At 46.1% G+C, this 26,907-nt stretch overlaps 2 protein-coding genes across 4 annotated transcripts; both read left to right on the top strand.

The window, feature by feature from the left end:
• The first annotated feature begins 384 nt into the window (after positions 1 to 384).
• Positions 385 to 2,544, top strand: H2AZ1 (H2A.Z variant histone 1). Its single transcript, XM_071742584.1, has 5 exons — positions 385 to 545; positions 922 to 999; positions 1,360 to 1,473; positions 1,882 to 2,011; positions 2,151 to 2,544. The coding sequence occupies exons 1-5, from the start codon at positions 543 to 545 to the stop codon at positions 2,210 to 2,212; spliced, it is 387 nt and encodes a 128-aa protein (XP_071598685.1). The 5' UTR covers positions 385 to 542; the 3' UTR covers positions 2,213 to 2,544.
• Positions 2,545 to 3,946: 1,402 nt separating this feature from the next.
• On the top strand, positions 3,947 to 26,817 carry DNAJB14 (DnaJ heat shock protein family (Hsp40) member B14). 3 transcript variants are annotated; one of them, XM_071742581.1, is made up of 8 exons: positions 3,947 to 4,309; positions 10,324 to 10,498; positions 19,124 to 19,269; positions 20,293 to 20,478; positions 21,035 to 21,129; positions 21,776 to 21,885; positions 22,333 to 22,505; positions 24,681 to 26,817. In XM_071742581.1, the coding sequence occupies exons 1-8, from the start codon at positions 4,177 to 4,179 to the stop codon at positions 24,803 to 24,805; spliced, it is 1,143 nt and encodes a 380-aa protein (XP_071598682.1). In that variant the 5' UTR covers positions 3,947 to 4,176; the 3' UTR covers positions 24,806 to 26,817. The 3 variants fall into 3 exon arrangements, 2 of the variants coding, with proteins under 2 accessions (XP_071598682.1, XP_071598683.1); XR_011725628.1 differs by lacking the exon at positions 21,035 to 21,129; XM_071742582.1 differs by lacking the exon at positions 10,324 to 10,498.
• Positions 26,818 to 26,907: the final 90 nt, after the last annotated feature.

Here is a 26,907-nt window from a genome sequence, read left to right as displayed (position 1 = left end):
ATGCGATTCCCACGCCCGCCATCCCGCGGTCAGGGCAGCCCCACCGGGACACTGCGCCTCTATTGCCCCCAAACAACGGCGGAGTGGAGCCTGGGGGCGGCGGCTCCAGGCCGGGCAGCTCGCCCAGCGGAAGGAGGCGAAGCCCCGGCGCAGAGCCCCGCAAGGCCCCGCACCCCCTCACCCTGTGCCCCGGGTCGCGGTGCCCCCGCCCCCGCCGCTCTGGCGGGGCATCCCCGCGCCGCCCCGCCCTTTAAAGGGGGGCGTGGCCAGCCCGGCGATGCGGACCGCGAGGCGGGCCCCGCCCCTCCCCGCCATTGGTTGTCGCTGGGGGAGACGGAGGGCCCTTCGCCCGCAGCCATTGGCTGGAGGCGAGGCCGGGGTTCCCGGATGCAGGCGCGCTCGGCGGTTATAAAGCGGCGGGGGAAGGCGGGAGCGGGCGCAGTTTGAATCGCGGCGGGTCGGGGTAGGTGGGTGCTGGCGCTGTGGGATCGCTCTGTGCGGGACGTGCTTTGGCTCTGACCCTCCCTGCGGTCCGGTTCGCGATGGTGAGGCGCCCTCGGGGGGACCGGGACGGGGAAACATTGTGTGTGGGAAGGGGGAGGGAGGAGGGAGGGAAGGAGAGAGGGAGTCGCTGTGTTGCGTGGGTGCGGCCGCGGCGCCGTGGGGGTGGCGGCGGGGCCTGAGGTGCTGCGGGCGTGGGGCTGAGGAGGAGGAGGAGGAGGCCTGGGGGTTGGGGGGGGGGGGGAGGAGAGCGGCGGGTGCGCATGCGCGCGGGGAGCGTCTCGTGCGGCTTGGCGTGGCGGGACCGCGCACGCGCGTCGGGGCCCCTCCCGTGGGGCTGCGGGAGGGGAGCGGGGAGCGGACAGCGCATGCGCGGGAATGGCGGCTGCGGCGTGCGGGTTCTGAAGCGCTCTCTGCCAGGCTGGCGGGAAGGCTGGGAAGGACTCCGGGAAGACCAAGACTAAAGCGGTGTCCCGTTCGCAGCGTGCCGGACTGCAGGTGAGCAGGGAACGGGGCCTGGAGTGGGCTGACCGCAGCTCTGCGGTGTGCCCTGTGAAACCCGCGCGGGCTGCGTTCTGTCTGTGTCCCACCCCTGTTAGGTCTGTCAGTGTCTGGCGTGAGTATCTCTGCATGTCCCACGTGTCTGCAGGAGGGGAGAGCATTCCCCAGGTGGCACTGCTTGTGGTTAGGATTGTGGAGTTGCTGAGGTGAACTTGGCATGCGGTGTCCTCAGCTGGATATTCAAGTATTGAAATGTAGTCTAGGACTGGTTCTGCTTCTGCCACTGGGGTTTTGTTGCCAGCACGTGGTTTTCTGTGTCTGTTGTCCCAGCCTGTTCACACTTGTGTTGTTTTCTAGTTCCCTGTTGGGCGCATCCACAGGCACCTGAAGTCTAGGACTACCAGCCATGGGCGTGTGGGAGCCACAGCTGCAGTCTATAGTGCTGCAATCCTGGAGTACTTGACAGCTGAGGTAAAGCTCTCCTGTGAGGGGGGCAGGCAAGCTGGGAATGGCATCACCACCAGAGCTTAGTGAGGCAGTTTTGCCAGTTTGGACTGCACAGTGAGCTTTTCAGTTGTTTTGAGCTAGCCTTAAGTGTGTGCATCATCAGGAGACACAGAAACGTGCATGGGGTTTTTGGGTCTGTGTCTTGTTCAGATCAAGTAGCTGTGACTTAGGGGAAAGGCCTCTGAAGTGTGATTTTTTATAAAAATGTGCCATTACACACATGTCTTGCTCTAAGCACATTTTATCCTTGGAGATAGGGAAACTTGAAAGGCAGAGTTCAGAAGGAGGAAGCATTGGTTGTTGTGGTGGTGTCACAAAGGCTGTTGGTCTGTCTTGATCTGTGCCACAATTCCAAAATGACCTTGTTCTCAGGTTCTTGAGCTGGCAGGAAATGCCTCCAAAGACTTGAAGGTGAAACGTATCACTCCCCGCCACTTGCAGCTGGCAATTAGAGGAGATGAAGAGTTGGATTCTCTCATTAAGGCAACAATTGCTGGTGGTGGTATGTAAATCCCTTGCTGTCTGTGAGGAGCTGGGGGGCAAGAACTCCTTAAAACAACTAGAGGTTGCTTAGTACTCTCATTTTGTTTGTAGTGGAGTTGAGGAGAAATAATGTGGTGTTAATTGTTGTCCTTTCTTAGGTGTAATACCACATATCCACAAGTCTCTGATTGGAAAGAAAGGACAACAGAAAACTGTCTAGAGGATACCAGGACTTCTTGTTATCTCAGGATCTGAAGTACTTAATTGTCCAGTGTTGGTGATTCCAGTGGACTGTATCTGTGAAACACGATTTTGCCTTTTTGTAACTTTGAGAAGTTGAAGCTCTCTGGAGCTTCCTAACAAACCAAATTTCTGCATTGAAGTCTTAACCGTATTTAAGTGTTACCATGGCTTCAAAGAAGCTATTGTATTTGCAGTGGGTTTTGGTTGAGTTGGACTGGTTTTAGATTGGTTGAAGTAAAGGAAATGTTTGGTTTTGTACAGACTTTTCATCCACTAGAGTGGAAATATTCAATAAATGTTATATCAAGACTGAGTGTTTCTTGTCCAGTGACTGGAAAAGACTTGGTCTTGACTGCCCAGCTCTTGGAAGGGTTGTTCCCACCTGATTCCATCTGATGATCCCACCAGCTGTGCTTTGGCTGTCTGGAAAGGCTGATGATGGATGGATGGATGGATGGATGGATGGATGGATGGATGGATGGATGGATGGATGGCAGGAGGGGTTTGTGCTGCAGAGTCACCTTCTGGATAAGTGCAGTCAGACAGTTGTTGTGCTGAGCAGGCTGGGTGGGGTGGAAGGACAGAGTTCCTTGATGGGTGAGATCTGTCATGGGGAAGGAAAGAAGCAAACAATGGATGTTGAAAATCAACTGAAGTTTTGGATTTCTCTTAAAAGACAAAGCAGCCTCCCCCACTAGCTTGGAGCTTGTGAACTTTGAAGAGTCTAAAACTTGTTTCCATAGCAGCAAACCTGTTCTGGTGTTGTTCTGTCCTGGGTGGGCTTTACTTCTGTCTGAACCTGAAAGCACCAGCTTGCTATGGGTCTCAAGCCTTGCAGTGAGGACAAGCTACACGTGTGGAGGTCAAGGATGGAGCCTTTCCCTCTCTGCCTTGCAGTTCTTTTCCTCAGTAGCAGCAGGTTAGAGCAGCCTCTGTCACACCTTCAGTTGTGCTCCTCCAGCTCTGCACATGTGTAACACGCAGCCAGCGGTGGGAAGGGAAACCTGGGCTTTGTGGTGAGGCAAAAGTGCTGTTGGGATGGGAAGCTGCAGGCCTTGCAGAGCTGCTCCTGCAGCAGTGGAACAGGTCCCACAAGGCTGCTGCTGTGGTGAAGAGGCTCGTGTTTCCATCGCCTCCCTCGGGTGGTGCTGAGCCGGGCTGTGAGATGATGCGGGGTTGTGCTCCATGAGGGACACGGGTCCCCTGGAGCCCAGGGCTCTGCGGGAACGGCCCCTGGTGCTTCCCTCGCAGCACCGGGGCTGTGGGCAGGGTGGAACTCGGGTCGCTGGCTCCCAGCTGGTAACCAGTACCTTACAGCACAATGGCCGAGCCCAGTGACACCGCGGGCTCCTGTCGCGTCTCTACGGAACGCAGAAAGGCGGCGTTGGCGGCCCCGGGGCCGATGCGGCTCTGCCCGGGCCGCAGTGCAGCGCTAGCCCGCCCGGTACTTTTCCATCCCGCCTCGCTCCCTCGGGCCGCTCCCAGGCTGCGGCGGGGCCCTGCGGGTCTGCGCTCCCGCACGGGACGAGACCGGCGCTCGTTGCGGCACGGCCCCCCCCGCCCGGTAAGCCCCCCGGTTAACCCTTCCCGGCGGGGCGGTTACCGGAGCCCCGGGGCGGGCGGAGGGGCGGTTACCGGAGCCCCGGGGCGGGCGGTGCGGTTACCGGAGCCCCGGGACGGCTGCCGGGGCCGCGGGGAGGGCGGGCGGCGCGCATGCGCACGGTGGTCCCGGAAGCAGGCAGCGGGCCGGGCTGGTGCCGGGCCGAGCGCGGCGCTGGGGCTGCGGGTACCGGCGGCGCAATGAGCCGTGCGGAGTGAGCCTCCTCCGGAACGGAACGCTCCCCCTCCTCTCTCTGCCCCGCTGACTCGCCCGGCTCCGCTCTGGCTTCGGGCCCCTTCTCACTGCGCTGCGGCGGGCGGAGGCGGCGGAAGGAGAAGCCGATGGAGGGGAACCGGGATGAGGCCGAGAAATGCATCGGGATCGCGCGGGAGGCGCTGGAGGCCGGGAACCGCGACCGCGCCCTCCGCTTCCTCGGCAAGGCCCAGAAGCTCTACCCCACCGAAACGGCCCGAGGTGAAGTCCTGCGCCCTCCCGGAGCCCCCCCCCCGGCCGCACCTCCTCCCCTCTCCCTGCTTCCCCGGGGCCTGCGGGAGGGCCGGGGGGAGGCCGGGGGGAAGGCCGGGCTGTCTGCTCGCCCCGGCGCTGAGGGGACCCGGAGGGGCCAGCGGGGCTGCGGGCCCTGGCGGTGTGAGGGAAAGGCCCTCTGTGTGTGGCTGTGGCGGCAGGCGGGGGGAGCACTGGGGTCACCTCCCGCCCTCATCGCCTCAGGGGTTCTCTCCTCTCCTGAGGGGCTCCCTCATTGCCTCAGGGGTTCTCTCCTCGCCTCAGGGGCTCCCTCATCGCCTCAGGGGTTCTCTCCTCTCCTCAGGGGCTCCCTCATCGCCTCAGGGGCTCCCTCATCGCCTCAGGGGTTCTCTCCTCTCCTCAGGGGCTCCCTCCTCACCTCAGGGGTTCTCTCCTCACCTCAGGGGCTCCCTCCTCTCTTGAAGGGTTCTGTTCTCCCCTGAAGGGTTCTCTCCTCTCCTCAGGGGTTCAATCCTCTTCTCAGGGGTTCTCTCCTCTCTTGAAGGGCTCCATCCTCTCCTCAGGGATTCTCTCCTCGCCTCTCAGCCATCACTCCCGATGCAGCCATGCAGGCTCAGGCCCCAGGCCGAGGCAGGCTGAGTTGGCTTCTCCTGTGTCACTGTGGATTATTTCTCCCTGCAACAAGAGCTGATGCTCCAGACTGGAGTGTGTCCTCAGCCTCCTCACATACTCGTGGTTTGGATTTTCTTGATTTTGTTTCCTTTCCAGTCCAGGAGCTGCATAGGAATTGCACGCGGGTTTAACTTTGCTGGGGAAAGTGGGGTCGGTGTCTCCCCTTTGACTTCATGGCCTCTCCAGGCACTTATGTGGTAAAAGTTGGGAAATAATTAGCATCCTCCTAGGAAAGAGTGTTTAGTAATTATTTCTAAAAGCAGCATTAGTCAGGTTTCAGTGTATGCAGAGCTGTTGCCTGTCTTGGAGTCTCTCTGTCATACAGCCTCAGAAGTCAGCCTGAAATACCTTTGAGTGCAGCTGCTTGTGCTCCTCTGGTCCTTGCTCACACTGTCTGTGCCCTGGAAGGAAGAGGAAAGACATCAGTGCTCTGTACTGACTTAAAGCCCTCAGCATTTACCATTTTTGGAACATGACTTTGGGGTGAAATCCTGACTGGTCATGTTCTGCACTGTATTTCATTCCACAGACAAGCCCTCAAGACAGACGAGCAGATTCAGGGAATGTTTTTCTGGCCTCTCTTAGCCCCTGACTGCTTTTTTTATATCAAACAAGTAAAGGGCTCATCAGTGCTTTTCTTTTTTATAGTATATAGTTTTGGGCTAAGTGCTGGTGTTTCACCTGCAAGACAGGATGGATGTTGCTGATAGATCACCTGGAAGAAGGTAACCATTGCTTTAAATCAGGATATATGTATAAGAAAAAGAAGCAGAAGTTTGCCATATTCCCCTAAATTTTGGGGGTTTAAGATGATAATGTGGATGGAAGTGCTTCCAGTTTTTTGGGGGCTGTGTTGGTCAGCAGACACTTAAGGGCTTCAATTCAGCTGGTTCCACCAAAGAGGGTGAATAGCTTTGTCTGCCTCACATAGCTTATTGACATCTTGTGCCTCCAAGAGAAGAGTGCCAGTAGCTCTCAGGCAACAAAAACAAGCAAACAAAACACTCAAACATTTTTGAGTGTTGGATTATTATTTTTTTTTTTTCTTCTAAGTAGGGCTGCTACTACATAACCACTATTGTAAAGTATTCAGAGCAAGAAATAGATGTCTAATTAGGCTATTGTCTGTAGGACACTTGTTTTATTCACTGTGGAAATTAGCAAAGTATGTCACAAATGAGGTGCAGATCTGGTGAGAAAAAAAAAAAAAGATGGTTTTGTGGTGAGGGTGGCAAACTAATCTGAAGAGCTGTGTGCTGGAGCTAAACACTTCATAGAATTTTTCTGTGGTGTTATAGATAAGTTGCTTGGTTTCCATTAGTGATGGCTAATTGTGCCTCATTTTTCAGGTGTTCAGCTTGAAACAAGGGCCTGATTTGTGGAACTAGTGGGCAGGTAAAGCTTGATCTGAAGCTAATGAGAATTCCAGATGCTCTTAATACCACTGAAAAATTCAAGCCCTACTCTGATTTGAAGGAGGCACTTAGAAATTAGGAGACTGTGTAAACTTGTAGTGTATCTGTGCTTCATTTTTGTGGCTGTGGAGGTTGGTAATTCTTCTGAACTCATCCCTGTGCCTCCAAAACCACCAACAACTCATTGGATTTTTATTTTTTTTTTTTAATTTGAGGTGCTTTTTAAATAGCCCTCTTGAAAGTGCAGTATGCTGAAGGACACTGAATGTCCTGTTTTCAGGACAGGAACTGTGAGGTGTGCAATAAATTAGAACTGGCATTTTATACTGATGAGAACAAATGAAATTACTGCTTCACTGTCTCATTGCCATCTTTTAGATAAATGAAGTGGGGGTCCACTGGAAGCCCCCCAACAGTATTTCATTAGAGAATTTAAGATGTGTCATAGCACATAATCTAGAGAAGGAGATAGTTGAGGTTTTTCTGAGCTCTCTTAGTTCTGACACCACTTCTTATCTTACAGTCATAACACCTTGGGTTTCTGTGGTGCTAGGACAATCTGGTGCAGCCCCCATCCTCACTCTGCTCCCTTGGTTTTTCTCTGGGGCATGAGAAGGGATTTGGGACCAGTTTGTCACTGGAGCCACCAGTGCTTCCAGGTGGTACCTCGGGTACCCTTTTGGTGCATCAGTGGGATGCCACGGGATGGAAGTGCTGAGCCTTTCAGTGGTGGGGGCTTGCAAAGGGTGGGTTGCAAAGGGCAGAGAGCAGGTTTTAACTCCTGGTCTCTGCAACCACGCTGTGTCTGGTTGGGTTGTGGCAGGGGCTGCATTCAGAGTGGGTTTGGCACCGGTTCAGTCAGCACTGGAGTTTGGTTTTGCTGAACAGAGCTGCTGGCTGCAATGTGCTGACTGCAGCAGCACTGCTCTGAGGCTTCACCAGGGAAATGTGAGCTCAGGACATACTCTGTGGTACTTGGCTGGTGACTTCATAGCAGCAGTGTTGTTGTTGATGTCACTCTTTGCTGTTGTAGGATTGAGCTGCTCAAAATATTTACAGAATCACAGACTTGTCAGGGTTGGAAAAGACCTCCAAGATCACCAAGTCCAGCCAGAACAGACCCAGAACAAACCACCGTGCCTACTAGAGCATGTCCTGAAGTGCCACATCAGGGTGGGTTTTGCACACCTTCAGGGATGGTGACTCCACCACCCAGTTCCAGGGCCTGACTACTCTTTCAGAAAATAAATTCTTATGGTTTGATTATGCTTTTTACTTTACTTGATTGTGCTTTCAGCCTTGCAACTGAATGGAAGCTAATTGCTTGTCTGGAAAAGATGTATAAGAGTGGATCTGAAGGTGGCAAAAGCCAAGATCTCCTTTTGGAACTGAGGTGCCATTCTTTTTAAAGGTAGAAAACCACATCAAGGGCAGCTTTATTTTTCAGTGCTTCTTAAGAACTTCTTGCACTATTTCTGATTCTGCCCATGAAGACAAACTTTGCAGGAGTAGGTGGGGTTAGTTTCTTGGGGTGTGATGTCAGTGTGAATGCAGCAGTTCCTCCATTAGTGCAGGTGGGGTCATGTTCAATGCATGGTGGAATCAAATGCAGTGCAAGGATCTCTCAGGCAGCAGCAGGTAACACTACACACAGGAGAGCCTCAGACACATTTGGAGATAAGATGCATTGTCTGAGCTGCTAACAAAGTCTTTGGTTCCACCTGTGTCCTCTTTTAAAACACCCAGATGCACAGTGAGAGTTTTCTTGAGCACTGCAGTGCTAACAGCTGGTTTTGCCTCCAGCAGTTCATGGAAGAGTCAAAGTTGTTTCTGAAATCTGAACTGTGTCTTTTGTTTGATGGAAACAATGGCCCCAGACCCTTTGTTTGGTTTTCTTTTTCAAGGTAGAACAATGGCATGTTTGTATATGCTGTGTCCTGCTCTCTGAAGAAGTTAACACTTAACAGATATTTGGGGTTTTTTTATGCATTGCAAATGTCCTGTACTGGCTTCTCAGCAGTGGAGCTCTGTTATGGAGATGGGAGATCTGAGAAGGTGATAAGGAAGTAGTAATGTTGATAGTGCAGGTGAACCTTAAAAAGACTTAGGAAGCTAAGCTTGCTGTGAAAGAGCCACTGGGCAGTAAAAATGGAAACTGTTGCCTATACCTGTGTTGCTGCCATTAGTGCTACTACTGGTTTTGCACAAGCATTAGTGCAGATAGAGGGGTTTTCTAGAGCAGAAGCAATATAAAGGCAGAATTTGCAAAACTGTCAAGTAAGTACTCTTTCCAGAGGGTGAGTCAGTCACATGTTCAGTAGGATCCCATGTGATAGCACTGTTAAACATCTAATGTCACAGAGCAGAAAAAGAATAACATTTTCTGTTATCACATGTCCAGAGCCTATTTGAACTGAAAATGTTTCCTTCTCAGGGCACTGCCTGTTCAAATCTCTGCTCTTGATGAGCTCCTGGCCTGCAGACACACTCACTTGTTAGACTTGCTAGTTCTTTACCTCACAACTTCAAGTGCCACAACAGATGATGTTACCAGACTCTGTTGTAAATATTTGGATATGTGCTTCAGCTGTAATCCATAATGCAACTGGAGCTCTCCTCTTTTCAAGAACTGGATCTCACTTGTAGTGAAAGCATCCACTTGGTATATAGCTCAGCATCCCAGTGTTAGCCTTTTCTTTATTTCTGCAGTGAAAAGCCTGATCTGATCCATTGATGAAGCTTGCTGAGGCCCACAGGACCAGCACTGAGGTCAGCTGCCTCTCTGGTTCAGGCCAAGTGGGTCATCTGACTCCTGTGGCCAGTGGGTAAGAAGTGAATGAATAAGTCAAAACAAATCCTGGAGGGGTTTTAGAAACATCTGAGGGAACTGGTTCTTCTTTGGAGCCAAGTTCCACTTTCTCTTTGCTGTGCATCTCTAAGATACAGGCTGTGATATACAGGATCCTGTTGTGCTGCTGCTTTAAGGGATTAAAAATGTCAGAGATGACATTTTTAAATTAGATTTAGGAGAAATGTTTCAGGTTGCTTCTCACTGGCTTCTCTGGTAGGTTTTTCATGGTAAAGCTACAGCATGCTTTGACAGTGAGTGGGACATTTTTCTTTGGGGGTTTTTATTAGAGCAATTTTTATGCAGATAGTAACTCAGTTTTAAGAAACAAATTGGCCTGTGCAGTTTGCCATCTTGCTCTGAAGGGGTCTCTTTTAAGAGAAGAGTGTTTCATTATCTTCAGTCCACATCTTGCTTCCTGTGCAGTCCCTAAATTAGAATGGTGCTGTCCCTGATGGATTGCTAAGACAAATACCCCCTAAACATAGGCTTATGTCAAGTGGGGAAAATTAAAACAAAAAACCTCACCATTTATTAAAAGTGCTAAAATTGACATCTGCTTGAACATGGAAGGAAAGAGGATTTCAAGATCCATCAAAAGCATGCTGGATTTCAGGATCCAGGTCTCAAGGGCTGGGTGTAGTTTTCTGCTCCTGACTTACCTGTGGCATTTCACAGTAGTTGGAATTTCAGCTGGAGCATGGGTTTGGGCCAAGGAACGGCTCAGGTTACAAATGGCCTTGTATTGTGACAACCGGAACGTGCTGGAGCTCAGCTTGGTCTCTGTGAGGAATCCTTCGCAGGTTTTACAGAGCATTGTTTACGGGTCCTTATTCAGGGGAATAAGAACACGAGACTGGGTTCAGTGCCTCTCAAAAGCAGAAATTAAAGACTCGGATTCTCTCCGACTCGAGAGATGCTCGAGAGATGCTCGAGGAGGAAGCAGCATGCAGTGGCATGCAGTGGCTGACCTTCCAGCATGTGGTGCTCCCATTTAAGAGACTCGAGAGCCCCCTGTCCCATCCCTGCTGCCTGTAATGATGCTGTGGTGTCCTGTTGTTTTGTAGTTTTGTTGGAAGCTATAATGAAGAATGGAAGTGCTGCTGGGGGAGGCGCTTACTGCCGCAAGCCAGCCAGTAGCAGTGATCAGACTAAGGCCAGTAGCACCAAGGAGAGCAATGCATCTGCTGCAGGTGAAAGTGGGAAAGGCTACACCAAAGACCAAATGGAAGGAGTGTTCAGGTATGGCCTTGTTTAAATACATCACTGCTTCTCATTCTGTGTGTTCGTGTACCTGTGCCTGCAGCCCCGCTGTCTAAAGAAGCTACAGAAAACTCCAGCTTAGCTGGGAGGCTTTACTTGTTCTGAACTAGAAGGAAGAGGAGAGGTTTGTGTTTAAACTCTCACTTTTCTGCAAGAAAGATGATGCTCAGCTTTCTGTAAAGTAGCCTTGGTGGTTTAAAAAGAAAATACTCCAAATAGTTCAGTAGATCTCATGTTAAATGGAAGAAGTTGTGAGACTTGGTCTAGCAGGTGTCCCTCTCCATGCAGGGGGGTTGGAACTGGATGATCTCAAAGGTCCCTTCCAACTGAAACCATTCTGTGATTCTATAGTGCAATTTGCAGGAAAGTTTTTCTATTCTTAAATAGTTCAGTACTCACAATACAGTGAGTTTACATTACATGGTTGCTCCTAAAGTTTATTTGCAAGCTAATCTTGCTGTATAGGCTGGTCTTAGCCTAGTGTTAAAACTGCTTTGTTCTGGAAGTGCAGGTACCTGAGAAATACTGAAGCACATGGTCTGAGTTGCATTATAAATTCTGTCTGGACTTTCTGCAGCATGGTAGTATTGAGATGGGGCAGCATCAGGAAAGGAGGATGTGCTGAAAGGCAGAAAGATCAATACAAAGGTCCTTTTGAAGCAAGTAACTCTGAAGTCATGTTGTCATTACACACTTTTTGGCTGTGGGAGTGAAAAAAACATTTTTTTTTGATCTGTGCCCTGATTTCTGCTAAAGATGTATGGACACCTGTATTTTTAGATAAGCCTGGACCATACATTTTCAGTGGTGGGACATCAAGAGGTCCTTCACTCCTGGTTTGTGTGGATGGTGCAGACTGTTGTGCAGACCAGAAACCTGCGTGTACATTTTTGTGCCAAAGTGTGCTGCTGTTGAAGTGAACTTTTTCTGAGTTTACTAATTTGTTAGTTGTGCTACCAGTGTGGAAATAGCAGCTTTTTTTTATTGGTACAGTAGCTCTGCATTCAGGCAGGTAGGACAGGAGCATCCCTGGAATGGTTATTTTTTTGGAGTTGCTATTTAGTGGAGCTTTTCATTTACCATCATCTCTGCTTGAGTAATGTGTTGGCTTCCAGGATACATCTAAAGTAAAACCTGGCTAAGCATGTACATTTCTTGCTGCCTTGAAATGTTAAAATGAATGTGTCTGTGCACATGTGGGTGAGAGAAAACATCCAGAAAGAAGCCCTCTGTAAAATAAGGCTTAGCTCAAATGAAGACATGTAACACACTTTTAGAAAGCTGCTACAGGGAGGCTGTAATGCTGCCAGTGTTCACTGACCTGTGACATGCTGTTCTGAGCTGCAGTCTGCTTTCTATCAGGCTCCCTCCAAGTTCTTTGTTAGCACTGTTTTTGGTTGGGGTTTGGTTTGTTTTTTTTTTTTTACCAGAAAGTAGTGCTGCCTATTTTTCCTTGAGCAAAATGGTGTTGTGCAGCCAACTTCTCTGCATGGTGTGCTTTCATGGTATTGAGTCTTGCTTCCTTGAAGGGATTCACTAGATACCAGGTGAAATTAGTCCAGTTTGTTGAGATCAGAACCAGACTTAGGGGCATTCAGGAAATTTGTGCATTGATGATGGTCTTGATGGAAAAGTGCTTTTTAGTACCTATTTCAACAATTTGCCTTGTGAATAAAAAATTTGGATTTTTTTTAAAAGTACCCAGATTTTTGCAAATAAGCTATTTTAATAGCTTGCAGAACAATCTCTATTTGTTTGTATTTTATATACTAAGAAAATCAGCTGTTAAAATAATATCTTGAACTTATCTTGAGAGATGCCACCATCCTTTAGTTTAGCAGTTTCTAAACCTTTGCAGAGAGACTGAATATTGACTTAGATGTGCATGAATCAACAGAGCAAGCCCCTAGTTCTTGCTGGGAGTTTTGAGAAGTTTGTCATGCTGCTGGTTAGTGGCATCAACACACCACTTAAAAAATTTGTGGTTAAGCATGAAAAAGTGAGTGTGCCTTGGCAAGGAGAACAGAATTAAATACAAACAGTGGTCTGAAACTTAATGGAAAAACATAACACATTCAGTGATGATGGCTGAGGGCAAGCTCATGTTTAAACCACAGTGAGAGTGAGCTTTCTGGATGCAAACTTGATGGGCTGCACGTGTTATTGCTGCAGTCAAGCCCCAGACTTTCCCAATTAAATGAAATGTGCCCCTCTGGGGAGGGTATTCCTCAGAGAGCAGAGCTTCTCACCACCATATGCTTCTGCCATACCACACTGGAATGGTTTTTGAATACTTGAGTTGGTTAAAAAAGAAAAGCTGTGTGAAAAGAGGTAGGTTTAAAAAGTGTTTTGTGCTTGATTTTTCATTTTTTTTTTTCCTATAGGGAAAGAAATTTCTGGGTGGCAAGAAAGCAAAATCATCAAATTTTAATGAATTCTGAATCTTGCCATGAATTTGCCTCTGTCAAATGAAGATATTTTATTTATCATGCTTATGCAACAAAAGGTGGTCATTATCCCCAGGGATTCTTCCCTCTAGGAGTGTTTGGTTCTGTATCAGTAACTGAGTCTAGACTGTTAGTGATTTCACCACTCGTGGCATTTCCAACCCTGTTTTTGTGAGCTGTGGTGAGCAGCTGGCCACGGGCACTGGCTCTGAGCTCTCTGCCTTGGGTCACTGCTCAGTGCTCCTGGAGCTGTGCAGCTGCCTTGAGTTTCCTTGTGACAAGAGGTTTAAGGAGCACAGTGCAGACACACTTGAACCAGTATAATTTAACTGCATGAATTTTCAGCAGGGTTACTTTAGTAATGTGGGTGCCTGAGAGTAGAAACAAGCAGCTCCCTGCTGGGTTTCTTTTTTCCACGTGCCCAGGGGACACTGATCACTACCAGGCTGCCATAACACTTCTCATATGAGCTTGAAAACAAGTTGCTTGATGGGGAGAAGCACCAAGGTGCTTTGTATTTCCACTGATTGCATAAGTGCTGTGTGATTCTCTGCCCTTCGTGGGAATGCTCCCTGTTCTTTCAGTGTGACACTTTGAGTCTTGAGATACCTGAAAGCATTTTCTTACTTTTGAGTGGAAATGCCTTGAAAATGGACCTCTCTAGTTCCGTGCATCTTTTTTTTTAGTGGTAGTTATCTTGTCACTGAGGGCTGCATCAGGTTGCCTTAACACTTTAGGTGACCTGTCTGTTAAAGGTACTGACAGGAGAGGAGCAGAGATATGTTAGGACCCAGAGGAGACTTGTGTCTCTTTAGAGCAAGTCTCCAGGCAGTTAAAAGCTTTGTCAGCTTAAGATAAATGCAGCAGAACCAAGTGCACACTAAAAAAGAGGGAAAATTTGCTTTTGCATTCTGTGGTCATTGCTTTAAAGCAGTTCTGTCACTGATGTAGGTTACTGTTTTGGTTTTTTTTCCTGAGATAAAGAAGTGAAAGAAACTATTGTGTGAGAAAATGTAAACTTATTTCTTCCAGTTCACTTCAAACATAAAGTGCTGATCAGGATTACAGTTGTCAGAATTCTGAATTTCAAACAAATTCTGTTGTCACATCTGCCTACTCATACCAAGTGTGAGACCCTTTGGGAAAGGTGGTGTGGACTAGGATGAAACTGAAAAAAACAGTAAACCCTCTGTATGTTATTTTTTCCCATTTCTTTTTATGCTGTGCAGAGTGTATTATCTGTTGTGGACCACATGACTTGAAAAAGTAGTTTTGAAGCTACAGTTTGGTCATAGACTTTATAAAGACTCCCCTTGAGGGATCTTAAATTTTATATGGTGTTTAATGTCTCTTTTTTAGTAGATAAGTTGCAGCTTGTATTCCATGTTGTCTTTTTGACACCTGAAAGGTAACTGTCATGATTAACAGGATGCTGAAGCTGGATTGCTGTCGTGGGAAAATGCAGCAGAAAAATGCTTTTCCTGCCCTTGGAAAAAAGCACAGGGGTGGAATTTTGTATTTGGGTCTTTGAGCTAGAACCAAAGCAAACCAGCAGTGAGGCAGGAGGTCTGCAGGAACCTTGCAGGGCAGGATTAAATGTCAGCTGGTAGTGGTTGGGAATAAGAACAATTGGAATTCATGGAGTTTACCCAAAAATTGCTTCTGCACGTTTCGTGGCTCAAACTAGAACTGTAAGGTATGTGACTGACTTTTTCCAGGCCTTGTGTTGAAATTTCAGCAAAATCAGCAAAAAGAGAGAGATGGTTACTTTTTTAACATGGGGTCAAGAAGATAATTAACTGAGAGTGAAAGAAGAGCAATCAACACGTGCTGAAATGGAAGGGAAAAACTGCACGAAGCAAGGAAATCAGGGCATGCCTTAAATTAGGCTGCTAGAAGTATTGTGAATTGTTGAACCCTCCACTTGGATGGTTGAGAAATCAAGGTGGGAATCCCAGTCACAGAGCCCATCATGGAAAAGGGGCACAGAAGATATGGTGGACTTTGTCAGAAAGCTCCTGCCTTTAATCTACGTTTTTAACAGCTAAGGTAAAAATTCAAACAAAATCTGGGGGAAGGTTTGCTAAGGTAAACCCAGCCTTGAAGGTTCCACGTGGTACACATAGGAAAGCCAAACTGACCAGGTCCATCCAAGAGCAGCAGGGTAAGAGAGGCACCCTGAAGTGTTGCTGAACATAGCAGTAAAACACAGACCTGGACCTTCTGGTGCATTCATTTCAGAATCCAGGCTCCCCAACAACACTATGGGCCCTCTCTTCCTAACCTCTTTGCACATCACACTTATGTCATCCAAACTGACTGCATTCCCAGCTCAGCTGCAAGGTGCCATTTTCCTCTGGCATCATTGCAAATTCAACCTATGCAGAAATTGGTCTGCATTTTACTGTTTTGGGGTTTTTTGTCTGCTCCATTCTGGGATCAGAAGCCAGCACGACTTCCTCTTCTCAGTTCCTGGCTGCTGACATCTGCATGGCTGCTCCCCCAGCTCAGAAATAATTGTGACTGCAGAAGTGATTGTGTAAGCTGTTGGAGATGGCATTGGAAGGGTTTGGTGGGGCTTTGGAAGGCCCTCTGAAGTTGCACCTCATGATTATGGATCAGTGCAGGTATTTGATACAGCAGTGCAAGCAGCTCCCATGGGCTGTGTGTGTTAACCTGAGCAAAGCTGTCCCCGCTGCCCTAATCTGAATTGGAGATGTGAAAAGGGAAGCAGCACAGGATCACATCGTGCTGTGGTCACAGGAGAAGCACCTGGGGTACTCCCACGAATTTTGGCAGGTGAGAGCAGACACTTGAGGACCTGAAAGGCTTCCTTGCCTTAGCCCTGAGGACGTGGGCTTGGCACAGGAAGGCAAACCCCAGCCCTTAGCCTTTTGTGATTGCCCTGAAGGGTGCTTAACTCCTGGCAAAAGCCCCTAATGCCCTCCCTGCAGGTGATTCTGTGCCAGGAAGCAGCAAAGCAGTGGCATAAACTGGTGTCTAATGGCAGGGTGTAGCAAGGGCTTTATAGCACAAGGTCTTTGCTCAGGATTCCAGGTTCCCCTGTGAATCTATTTCAGCTTTCTGGCTTGATTTCCCTCCTAATTCAAAGCCCTGCTAAGCTGAGAAATTGCTGGAGAAATACACGTGTGCATATTCCATGTGATTCCTCATGAAGTCACTGCAGCAGTGCTCCTGAGGCTGTCCCCAGAGCACTTGGCAGCTTCTGATGCTGGGTGGGGTTTGTAGGGCCAGCACTGACTGGGCTGAGCTGTGAAGGTGCCAGCAGGCTGATCAGTGAGCAGGGCTGCCAGATCTCAGCAGTGATCCTGGGCAGGAGAAAGGAGGGCAGTGTAAATAAATGATCTGGAGGATGGGTTACAGGTCTGTTGCAGGCAGCGTGGCTGGGACAGGACCATGGAAAAGAGGATGGAATCAGGGGTGGCTGTCACAAAGTGACAAAGGCTTCTTTCTTTGGGACAGGCCATGCAGCCTCAGGAAGCAGGGCAGGAGAGGAGGGTGGGCTGATAAAAGATGTGCCTCAAATCCTAAATTATTAAATCATCACTTTATGCACTATCAGGAGTGTTGGAAGAGAGATGTTTATTATGTATTTGTAATTTTTTTGGTTTTGTTCAACAATGCAGTCACCAGAGAAGACTTGCTAAAAGAAAGTAGAAATAGTAGGAAAAGTAGGAAAAAAGAAGTGGGAAGCTGAGCTGAACACTTGTTTCCTGATAAACACCAGTGAACTGTTTCCTGGTAAACACCTCACTGGTGTCTGAGGTGCAGGATGGGTGATGCAGGGAGGGGATGACTTGCAGCCCTCGGGAGGGCTGGCACCCAGCAGGCAGCTCTCTCCCTGCCATTTCTCAGCAGGAAACACTGGTTTATGCACTGGCTCTAACCAGATGGTGCTGTCAGAAACTTGTGAGTTGTGTGCTGAACCTGAACATCTTCCAATGGACACTCACCATAAATCCTTGTCCCAGGAGGGTTTCCCCCTGGAGGACTCTCTCTGGTTGTAAATGGGAGCTCAGAGATAAGGTTTTGAGGGTTAGAAGAACAGATTGGCATGTTGGGGGTTCTTTTTATTCCATTTTTCTCCTCCCTGCATCCTGGAGCTGTGAAATAAATGCATGTCAGGTCTGCAAAGAAGTCAAGTGTTGCATTTGTGTTTTATTCCTGTTTATTCCTTCCATGAGAAATGGCTGTATGCTGCTGAGGGAGAAACTTGGTGAGGGTGCATGATGCTTAAAAACACTTCAACAAATGTTTAAGGCTAAAAAAATAAGATTGCTAAATATTGATGACTCACTACCTAATTTAATATCAACTAAAGGGTTGATAGAAAACTCTTCTATAAAACCAGACTTAAAATCACATACTTTTCCATAAACCAGATATTTTTTAAACCATATACATTTCTTATATAAAACCAGTCTCTTTTCTTCTGGAGGGTCTGGTCCACAAATTGATGTTTCAGATACTGAGTTATTGACAAGAAGACCTTGGATTGGATGCTGAGATAGCAAGTTACTGAAATAAAAGCTTAATTTGATACTGTTACACTTCTAAGTAAAGCAGTTGTTCTCCATACAGTTCTTCAGTAATCCAGGTTTTGAGGCTAAGGATCTGAACGTTACCAATTATTTTTTTCTTATTGTACAAATTAACAAGCAACAGTTTCTAGTAGTAAAGAGTTTCATGTATTTTCTTTCTGTTCTTTCTTGATGATGGATTTACTGTGGGCTGGTGGTTTGGTTTTTTTTCAGTTAGCTTATCAGCTTCCTAACTGGAGCTGATTAAATGCTACTTCAGTATAATGAGGTAAATGTGTTTCAGAAGAGGCTGGTGCTGGAGCTGCCAGCACACACTCCCTGCAGTGCTGCTGGGAGCATTACACCCAGCCTGCCACTGCAGCTCCTCTCACCCGAGCACAGGAGAAGGGTTCCCTCACATGGAACTTGATTTTGGACCCCCCATGACACTGTGCTTGTACTTCTGGTGGTCCCTTACTTGCAGCCTGCCCATTCCTCTTTCAAGAAAATCCCAAAGGTTTGCTTACCCCCTGTTTTCCCACTTGGCTGCCCTGGGTATAGTCTGTGGAACACTAAACCCATATTTGTGCAGAAATCTGTGCATTTAAGAGAATTTGGACTCAGTTACAGCCACGTGAAGAGACTTACATGGAGCTCTTGTAGTATTTCTGGATGTAATTTCCATTTCTTGCTCAGATCAGCTCTTTTGGTATGCTCCAAATGTCAGTGTGCCTCATTTTTTCAGGTCTGTGTTTTGGCCTTATTTTTCTAATTTTCTGACTTCTTACCCAGGTAACTTGGATGTGCTCATTGGTTCACTTAGGTCTTCTGCCTGCCCACATAAAATTCATGTTTTCTGTCCTCTGTAGCTGCTCTTTCTCTCTTCTGAGTACTGTGAAGCACACCAAATCATAACCTCATTTCCAGGTTCTGCTTTTACTGCCTACAGGAAGAATATTTCCAAGTTTTCAGTTTAGAAAAATGCTGGACTGAACATCTGAGGTGCACTGAATCCATAACTGCTGGGGCTGTTCTTGCTTCTTTATGTAAACACAGAAAGTTTGTTAAGCTCCAGGTGCCTTTCCAGCAGCAGAGCTATTTTCACATGACTTATTTCCCAAAGAGTGAATGCTTCAGTGGTGCTAGGACTTTTGTTTGGAGGAAGGGAGGTATTGTTTGGTTTGATTTATGCCGTGCAAACCCAAGTGCATTTTTTGTTGACAGTCCAAATGGGCCTTCCTGTGGTTCTGCAGGCAAAACAGACCTTCCCCAGCCCTGCAAACTCAGTCTGTGGTCTTCATTTTATGCATTCAGAGCCACATTCACATAGTCAGGGATGAGAAAACATAATTGCCAACTGAAACCTTTCCTTACAGCTCTAGTTCTACAGTAGAAGAAGTAAAATAAATGCATGTAGTAAATAATTTTTACTACAGCAGTTTATCTGCTCAGTAGTTCAGTTTTGCTATGAAAAATGTGGGGGTTTGTTTCTGGAGTTGCATTTTTTAAGAGTTAATATTGGAAGTGGGAAACGTATCAGTGCAGTGTGTCACCTCTTTTGCAGCTGTCTTATAACTACTTGTGTTTTGTTTACAACATTTCATTTTCTTTTGCAGTATAAAGAAATGTGAAAATTATTATGAAGTCCTTGGGGTGTCGAAGGATGCAGGAGAAGAAGACCTAAAGAAGGCTTATAGGAAACTTGCTTTGAAATTCCACCCAGACAAAAACCATGCACCTGGAGCAACAGAGGCTTTTAAAAGTAAAATACCAGATTTACTTGAAATTGATTTTATGATTAAACTTTGTTAGATTAAAAGAAATCCATCTGCATCGATCACTTGTCTTCTTACAAAGTTGTCAGCATGGTGTCTTGTAGCCAATATCAAACTGACATTTTTATCTAAGAAAACAGTTGACCTTTATTTCTAACCAGAACTATAGATAAATAATGTGAACTTTTGCAGTAGGGTTCAGTTTCAGAGGACTGACTGTAGTTTTCAGGTAAAGGAAGCAAATAGTTGATATGTGAAACTCAGTTGCACTTTGTTACTGTTGCTGACTTAACGTGGTCAAGTGAATCTTACTGTCTTGAATTTTTTACTATGCTATTTATACTATACTATTTTTACTATAGCTTGGAAAATAAACATGGCAAAATGGCATTTTGCCATGGCAAAATTCTTAATGGCAAAATGCAATTGGTTTTTTAATCAAGAGCCATGCAAGGTTACCTTTTCCTTATAATCTCTTGGTATCTGTAGGTTTACTGCTTTTTCCTCACAAAAAAGTGTGATATAATAGTTTATAATAGTTGCCTTTGACCACTTTCTTGGTAAAATTTACAGTCTGACTTGATCTGATCTAAGTCTGCCCAAATCAGCCCTGCACGAGGAAAACAATATAGGAAAAGGTTTTCATCTCTTGGGAACTCTTACCAACTTCATAAAAAAACCTTCCTTAGAAAATTTTCAACATGTGTTTTCGGTGGTGGGTTTTTGTTTTTTTTTTTCTTTCTTTTTCATTTTTCTGTCCTTTATTTAAATGAAATTATATTTTAACCAGGTGGTATCAAGAAGCAAATAACAAATGGTCACCCAAGATTGCTGGCCATGACACTGAGAGGGTGGTGTCTTCACTCGATGTGGTGTCTTCTGACCCATGGCTCCCCAGATTCTTAATGGCTGCAAAAATCTTTGAAGTGGCATTTCAATAAATGCCATTTACATGGCATATTGCATTTATAAGTTGAATTTATGGGAGGTGTCTGTGTTCCTTGCTGCAGAGATCGGGAATGCCTACGCTGTGCTCAGCAACCCCGAGAAGCGGAAGCAATACGACTACACAGGCAGTGAGGAGCAGACCTGCAGCCACCCCAGCAACAGCAGGTTCAACTTCCACAGAGGCTGTGAGGCAGACATTACTCCAGAGGATCTGTTCAACATGTTTTTTGGAGGGGCCTTTCCAACAGGTATTTGTACAGATCAGGATTTTCATCAGGATGAGCCAGTTCTGGCCAGAAACGGTGCGGTTGTTCCAACCTGCCTCAGATCCCAACCCTTTGCTCTGCCTCACAGCTTATTTTTCCCCTAAGTGTTGTTTTCATAGAATCCTAGAACTGGCTGGGTTGGAAGGGACCTCAGAGCTCATCAAGTCCAACCCTTGCTCCACTCCCCCCGTGGTTCCCAGCCCATGGCACTGAGTGCCACATCCAGGCTCTTTTGAAATATCTCCAGGGATGGAGAATCCACCCCTTCCCTGGGCAGCCCATTCCAATGCCAATGTTTTCCCCTAGGGTGAGTTCTTTGGGGTTCCTGTGGTGACTCTGTGGCACGTGAGATAACAAATGACTTGTCTTAGAGCTTAAAATATTTCTTTAGAACAACTTTCAGAGTCTCAAATACCTTATGTCACGGTGCAGTAATGTTAAATGCTTTATGTTGGTGCTTCTGTATTGACCTCTATGTGGTTTTGGTTGTTGTTTGGGTTTTTTTACACAGTTTGAATGTGGCTGTTTCTTTCCTTAGGTAGTGTACATTCATTCTCTAATGGTCGTGCTGGCTACAGTCACCCCAATCAGCACCGTCAGAGTGGACATGAGAGGGAGGAAGAGAGGGGTGATGTATGTTCATTGATTTTAAACTGTGGATTGTCAAGTTCTGCTGACAGTCACTTCCAGTGATGTGGCTGTACAGGAGCTCTGTACTGTAGAGAGGGATTTGTACTTGGGAGTCACATATTTTAACACTTTGCCAGGTGGTAGCCTTACCCATTGGTAGGTGGACGTGCCAGGTTGAGAAGTTTATAGCCTGGTTTTGTAAATATCTTGTTTTATGGCACTGTCTTACCTAGTGACTCCCAGGATTAGTCTAAACATGTGACTTATTCTGCTCAGTAATCCTTGCCTACATTTAAAAAGTTATTTGGGCCGAGGTCAGATTTGTGCTTAAGGCTCAATACGAATCTATAGGAATCAAACAGAGTCCTGTATAAGTAGGTATCACCATATAGATGAGGCCAAATCCTGGTGTGCAAAGTAACTGAACCCAGCTGTGTGGTGATTGCTGACCCACTGCAGCTGGAGGGCTTGATGAGTATGGTGTGTGCACTGGAAAGTTACAATAACACCACAAGTTTGCAGGTTTGGAGTTAAAGTTTTCCTAGAAGCTTCTGATGCTTAAAGCAGACAGTCACACTTATCACTAAATCTTGTTAAATTGACCTTTGATGCACTTGTATGAAACACCTGCATCTGTTTTGTTCCTCAGGGAGGTTTCTCCATGTTCATTCAGCTGATGCCTATTATTGTGTTGATTCTTGTCTCCTTGTTGAGCCAGCTGATGGTATCCAACCCTCCTTATGCCTTATACCCAAGAACGTAAGTAATGCTCAATTACATGAGCTTGAAACAGAGAACAGGGTGTTGCAATCACCCTCTCCTGCTTAAAAGTATTTTAGAGAGCTTTCTGTGTAGTTGGTCCTTGATTTTCACAGTGTGAAAGAGAAGGCATAGACAAAGCAGAACAAAACCTGAAAGTTTGTGAGAATGTAGTGGAGAAAAGAGGTCAGTGTGCTGGTTTGGGCTGGGATGCATTTGGTTTTTGTCCAATATTGAGGGTTTAAACAGCAGAATTTCAGTAGTCAGGCAAACAGTAATTTTATTATCTGGCAGATTCTGCAGCCATTTGCTTCATTGCTTGTCTTGAAATCTCAAATCCAGTGATGTTCTTCTGCAAAAGTGTTATTTTTGAAAGCGTATTTGTGGTGTAAACCCAAATCAAGTAAATGTCTGTTTTGTCTCTCCCCTCTCCCTCTGTTTTTGCAGAAGTACAGGGCAAACCATAAAAATGCAGACAGAAAACCTGCGTGTTGTTTATTATGTCAACAAGGACTTTAAAAACGAGTACAAAGGAGTGTCACTACAGAAAGTGGAGAAGAGTGTGGAAGAGGATTATGTATCCAACATTCGTAATAACTGCTGGAAGGAGAGGCAACAAAGTAAGCTTGCTGATATGTATATTTTCATGGAAGTATGCATTACTATTAAAAAAAAAAAAAAGATTGTCTCAGTTAAGAATGAAGTGCTTGTGTTATTAAAATATCCGAAGGAGGAGGCAAATATAAGGTTCCCTACTGATCTCACTTCTAAAATTGTCCCCAGTGTCCCCTAATTTCTGTGTTTTACTCAGTGAACTGACCACCACCTGCAAATCAGCAGCAGTTTTAAGATGCTGCTCCAGTATTTGTGGTCATGTCTCAAAATTAAAAGCTACATAGAACTGAAAATGAGAGAGAAATTGCTGTCAGTGAGGGATGAAAGCTAAGAATTCTGATGTCTTCCACACTATTTTGTCCTGGCAGCACTTCATTGCCCGAGGTGCTTTTGCATAAATACACAAATAAGTAAGTAAATAAAACAAAAAAGTTTGTTTAGGTGTTTGCAGAGAGGGACAAAAAAATGACTCACCTTGGAGCACAGTGAATACAAGCACTGCTTTCTCCAGGTGACCAAGGACATGCAGCATGTCCTGTAAAACATCCTGAGCTGTAGATCAGTGCTTCATCTTCTGCCAGTGCTGATGGGGTTTTCTCCCTTCATTTGGTACTTTGGCCACATCAGACCTTAAACAAACTTGTCCATTTTTTCAGCAGAGTGTAGAGCTGGCAGGGTAGTTTGCTTTTACACAGCCATTACACAGATTTACTGACATGTTATATCTGTGTCTCCTCTGGTATATTTACTGTGAAAATGTACCTGAAAAGGCTCATTTAATATATGCACTTTCCTCCTGGGGAGGGAAAGAGAGGAAAGAATCCCTTCCCCACTTTTCAGCATTTATTCCTGATGTGCTTACTTTTATAAGCATGAGCAGAGTCCTAACAACACAGAGGCCCATTATCCTATATATATATATATAAATGTGCCAGGGAAAAAAGTGATGACTGGAGAAAGTACCTGATCCTGGTATCAAGAAGCAAAATAGTAGTGCCTGGCATGTTGTTTGCTATTTGTGGCTTTTCAGGCAGTGAGAGCTACCCACACTGGTTTTGAGAAAGCAGCCCCTAATAGATTTTCTCTCTTTATAGAAATGGCTGTTTCTCTGGTTTCAAGGCTTAAAAATACCTGCTGTGTGTGGATCTCCTTGACAGTTAAAAATCTTTCCAGTGTTGTTTGGCATTTTAAAATGCCTTTCTAATCCAGTTGGAGTCGATGAGCTGATGTAATAGAATTAAAATGCTCAGCAAGGTTAAGCTATTGAATACCAGTATAATAGAGACCTCTTTTATTAATATCTCTGCACGCTGGCAGCATGAAGCAGCATCAGCTGAAGGAATGGGCTTCACATTCAGAGTGGATTTGGGGCAGAGACAGGACAGCAGAGGTGTCAGTCATATGGGAGGTCAGAGAGTGCAGCCTGTGTTTGTGGTGTGTAATGGGATGTGACAGAAGCCAGAGGTGGAGTGGGTGGGTTTGTTTGGCTTGGGGTTTGGTTATATTTTGTTGTGGGGTTTTTTTTGTCATCAGGCACTGCCGTGCATGAAACACGGGGGTGCTGGGAGTGGAACATCTCCCTTATGAGGAAAGGCTGAGGGAGCTGGGTCTCTTTAGTTTGGAGAAAAGGAGACTGAGGGGTGACCTCATCAATGTTTTCAAATATGTAAGGGGTGAGTGTCAGGGAGATGGAGTTAGGCTTTTCTCAGTGGTGACCAGTGATAGGACAAGGGGTAATGGGTGTAAATTGGAGCATAGGAGGTTCAAGTTGAATATCAGAAAAAATTTTTTTACTGTAAGGGTGACAGAGCCCTGGAACAGGCTGCCCAGGGGGGTTGTGGAGTCTCCTTAACTGGAGACATTCAAAACCCACCTGGACACGTTCCTATGTGATGTACTCTAGGGGGCCCTGCTCTGGCAGGGGGGGTTGGACTAGATGATCTTTCCAGGTCCCTTCCAACCTCTAGGATTCTAGGATTCTATGATTCTATGAAATGTTAGTGAAGAGCCAGCAAAGGGAAGCTGTGGTGTTTGTGTGTAGTTAGAATAGCAGGAAAAAGGGCGAGGATCAAACCTGGGGACGGCGCCGAGAAGGACCTGCGAGCGGGTGGGGTTTTTTAACCTGAAAAATCTCCTTTTTTTTTGTTTTTTTTTTTTTTTTTTCCCTTTTCCCCCTGCAGAAACAGACCTGCTGTATGCAGCCAAGGTGTATCGGGACGACCGACTCCGCAAGAAAGCGGATTCCATGTCCATGGAGAACTGCAAGGAGCTGGAGCGGCTGACCAGCCTCTACCGGGGGGGATGAGCTGCCCTGCACACCCACACCTCTGCCCGTGCCCTGACCTCTCTGGTAAACTGAGAAGAGGTTTAGTTTCACACAGGAATGCTGGAAAAGAAGGGTTGGATGTAAAACTCTACTGTGTAGCTGTTTCCAGAAACCTTATGCTGAAATATCATTTAATGGCTTCTTTACCTACTGTGAAATATAGGTAACTTTTAATTGTCTAGGTTTTACTTCAAAGCTTCTGTGAATTCTTTCAGCAGAGAGAATAGCTCAGAAAGGATGCTATACTTGTAGAGACTTAGTCATAGTGGTTCTCCTCTAACATATTTGCCATGTAAATATCTGTGGAAAGAACACTTTGTGTATATACGAGTTAAATGACTTTCTATTTAAAATCTCAAGAGATTTAGTTCCATACAACATTTTGTCTCACTGATGGAATAAATAGTATGATTACATCACTCCTATTCAGATGTCAAGTGTGTGGAGTTGAAACAAGAATTTTTAATATTTTATCTTTAACTCTATGTAAAATCTTCTAGGTTTACCAGCTTAGAGGAGCTTGGTATTTTTAAATATAATGACATATATTCCTAAATATCTGTTGGGGTATATTGAGCTGGTGTAGAGTAGCAGGTAGCTGTTGTAGTTTCTTAGCATTTCTGAGCAATGCTGAGAAAACTAAGAACTACACTGATCTCTTTTCAAAGTCAATATTTGCAAATGCTGTACAGACCATTGCAGGCATTGCTTTTAGTCCTTGCAAGTTTACAGCAGCTCTGCCATTTGGTATTCCAGTTGTGGTAACTCCATCCGTGCACTTAACTTGCATTCATTGCTTCCTTGATTTTCACTGAAAAGGCAGAGGAAAACGTGCAATACTCTAATTGTAAAGCTAAAAATTAAAAAAAAAAAAAAGGCAACCTATATAAATATTTTTTTTTTCCTGAGAGGCTTCCATATTCTTACTGCTTTTTTTATTATTTATTTATTTTTATTTTTTTATTTCAAGCTCGTTCCCAACGCTGATCCCTCAGTGGGCACCACAAGTGGAACAAGGAAATAATTGCTAAGGTCAAGCTATGTGCCTTTCAACTCTTTTGCCAACTGCTCAGATGCTTTGCTGGTTTGCAGTGTGCTCCTGTGGTCAGAGCCAGATCACTTGTGTCCCAGGGCAGAAGGGGTAGGGCATGGATTTCTCTGGAGCAGGATGTGGCTGGACTGAGTTCCCAGAAACCAGCCAACATACTGGTTTGGCTCCTGCACACAACAGGCTGTAACTCAGTGGCCTGGAGGTGGAAGCTCTGTGTAGCCACACCTGCTGGTGCAAAGAGGTGTTTTGATGCAGCTGAGTACAATGTACTTAAAGTTTATCAAAAGTGGGTTGAAAATGTGTTTAGGTCCAGTAGCTGGAGTTTTATCATCTTCACAGGGCTGTGCAGGAGCATGTTTCTTCCATTTGATAATGCCAGGTGGCTTGTGATAAGGGCACTGCTTTTTGTTGTTTCTTTTTGCTTGGTTTTTTGTTTTTGATTAGACAAAGCTGCTATCTTTGAGCAATGCTGTCAGTTTAGGTGGAGCCAAATCCTCCTCTGAAATTGAAAGCTGAAATACTTGAATGTCTCAGTTAGAATTCCTTCTGATCTAGAGCAGGATTTGACTTCAGAAATCACACCAAATGCTGTTGCTCTGAGTGACCCAGACATCATTTTGCATACACACCCTTTCTGAGCTGTCCTGCTGGCCTGGTGTGCCAGGAGGGGACTGGCTGCAGGCTTTACCTTAGCAGCTAAACCTCTGTGCAAGGTGAACAAAAGGCTGAGGAGAGCTGAGAGCTGCTGAAACAACAGCAGATGGGTTGCTGTACTGGGTGCCTTCACTGGGATTACAGGGAAAGTGTGCAGAAGTCATGGAAAGGCACCCAGATGTTTGAAGTTTGCAAGAGAAATTTATGGAGAAAACGTGATTCCCCGGGTTTTGTAACTGTTCAGAATGTATTGTAATTATAATAATGAAAACAAACTATCCAAGTACATACTGGTACTCCTGTGTCTTCTTAATAGAAGAAAACTCTTCCAAGGGCTTTAACAGGCACACCAGTCTGAGCTTTTAGGTGATCTCTC

This window comes from Heliangelus exortis, chromosome 4, assembly GCF_036169615.1.
Source record: "Heliangelus exortis chromosome 4, bHelExo1.hap1, whole genome shotgun sequence".
Classification (NCBI taxonomy): domain Eukaryota; kingdom Metazoa; phylum Chordata; class Aves; order Apodiformes; family Trochilidae; genus Heliangelus; species Heliangelus exortis.
Note: the sequence above shows the minus strand (reverse complement) of the source record. Positions and strands in the feature narration are given on the sequence as shown.

Coding starts and splice junctions, on each gene's coding strand:
- DNAJB14 (XM_071742581.1), top strand. CDS start 4,177: ATGGAGGGGAACCGGGATGAGGCCGAGAAATGCATCGGGATCGCGCGG. Junction 21,130..21,775: donor GGGAGGAAGAGAGGGGTGAT/GTATGTTCATTG, acceptor TTTGTTCCTCAG/GGAGGTTTCTCCATGTTCAT. Junction 22,506..24,680: donor CTGGAAGGAGAGGCAACAAA/GTAAGCTTGCTG, acceptor TTCCCCCTGCAG/AAACAGACCTGCTGTATGCA.
- H2AZ1 (XM_071742584.1), top strand. Junction 1,474..1,881: donor TGGAGTACTTGACAGCTGAG/GTAAAGCTCTCC, acceptor CCTTGTTCTCAG/GTTCTTGAGCTGGCAGGAAA. Junction 2,012..2,150: donor GGCAACAATTGCTGGTGGTG/GTATGTAAATCC, acceptor GTCCTTTCTTAG/GTGTAATACCACATATCCAC.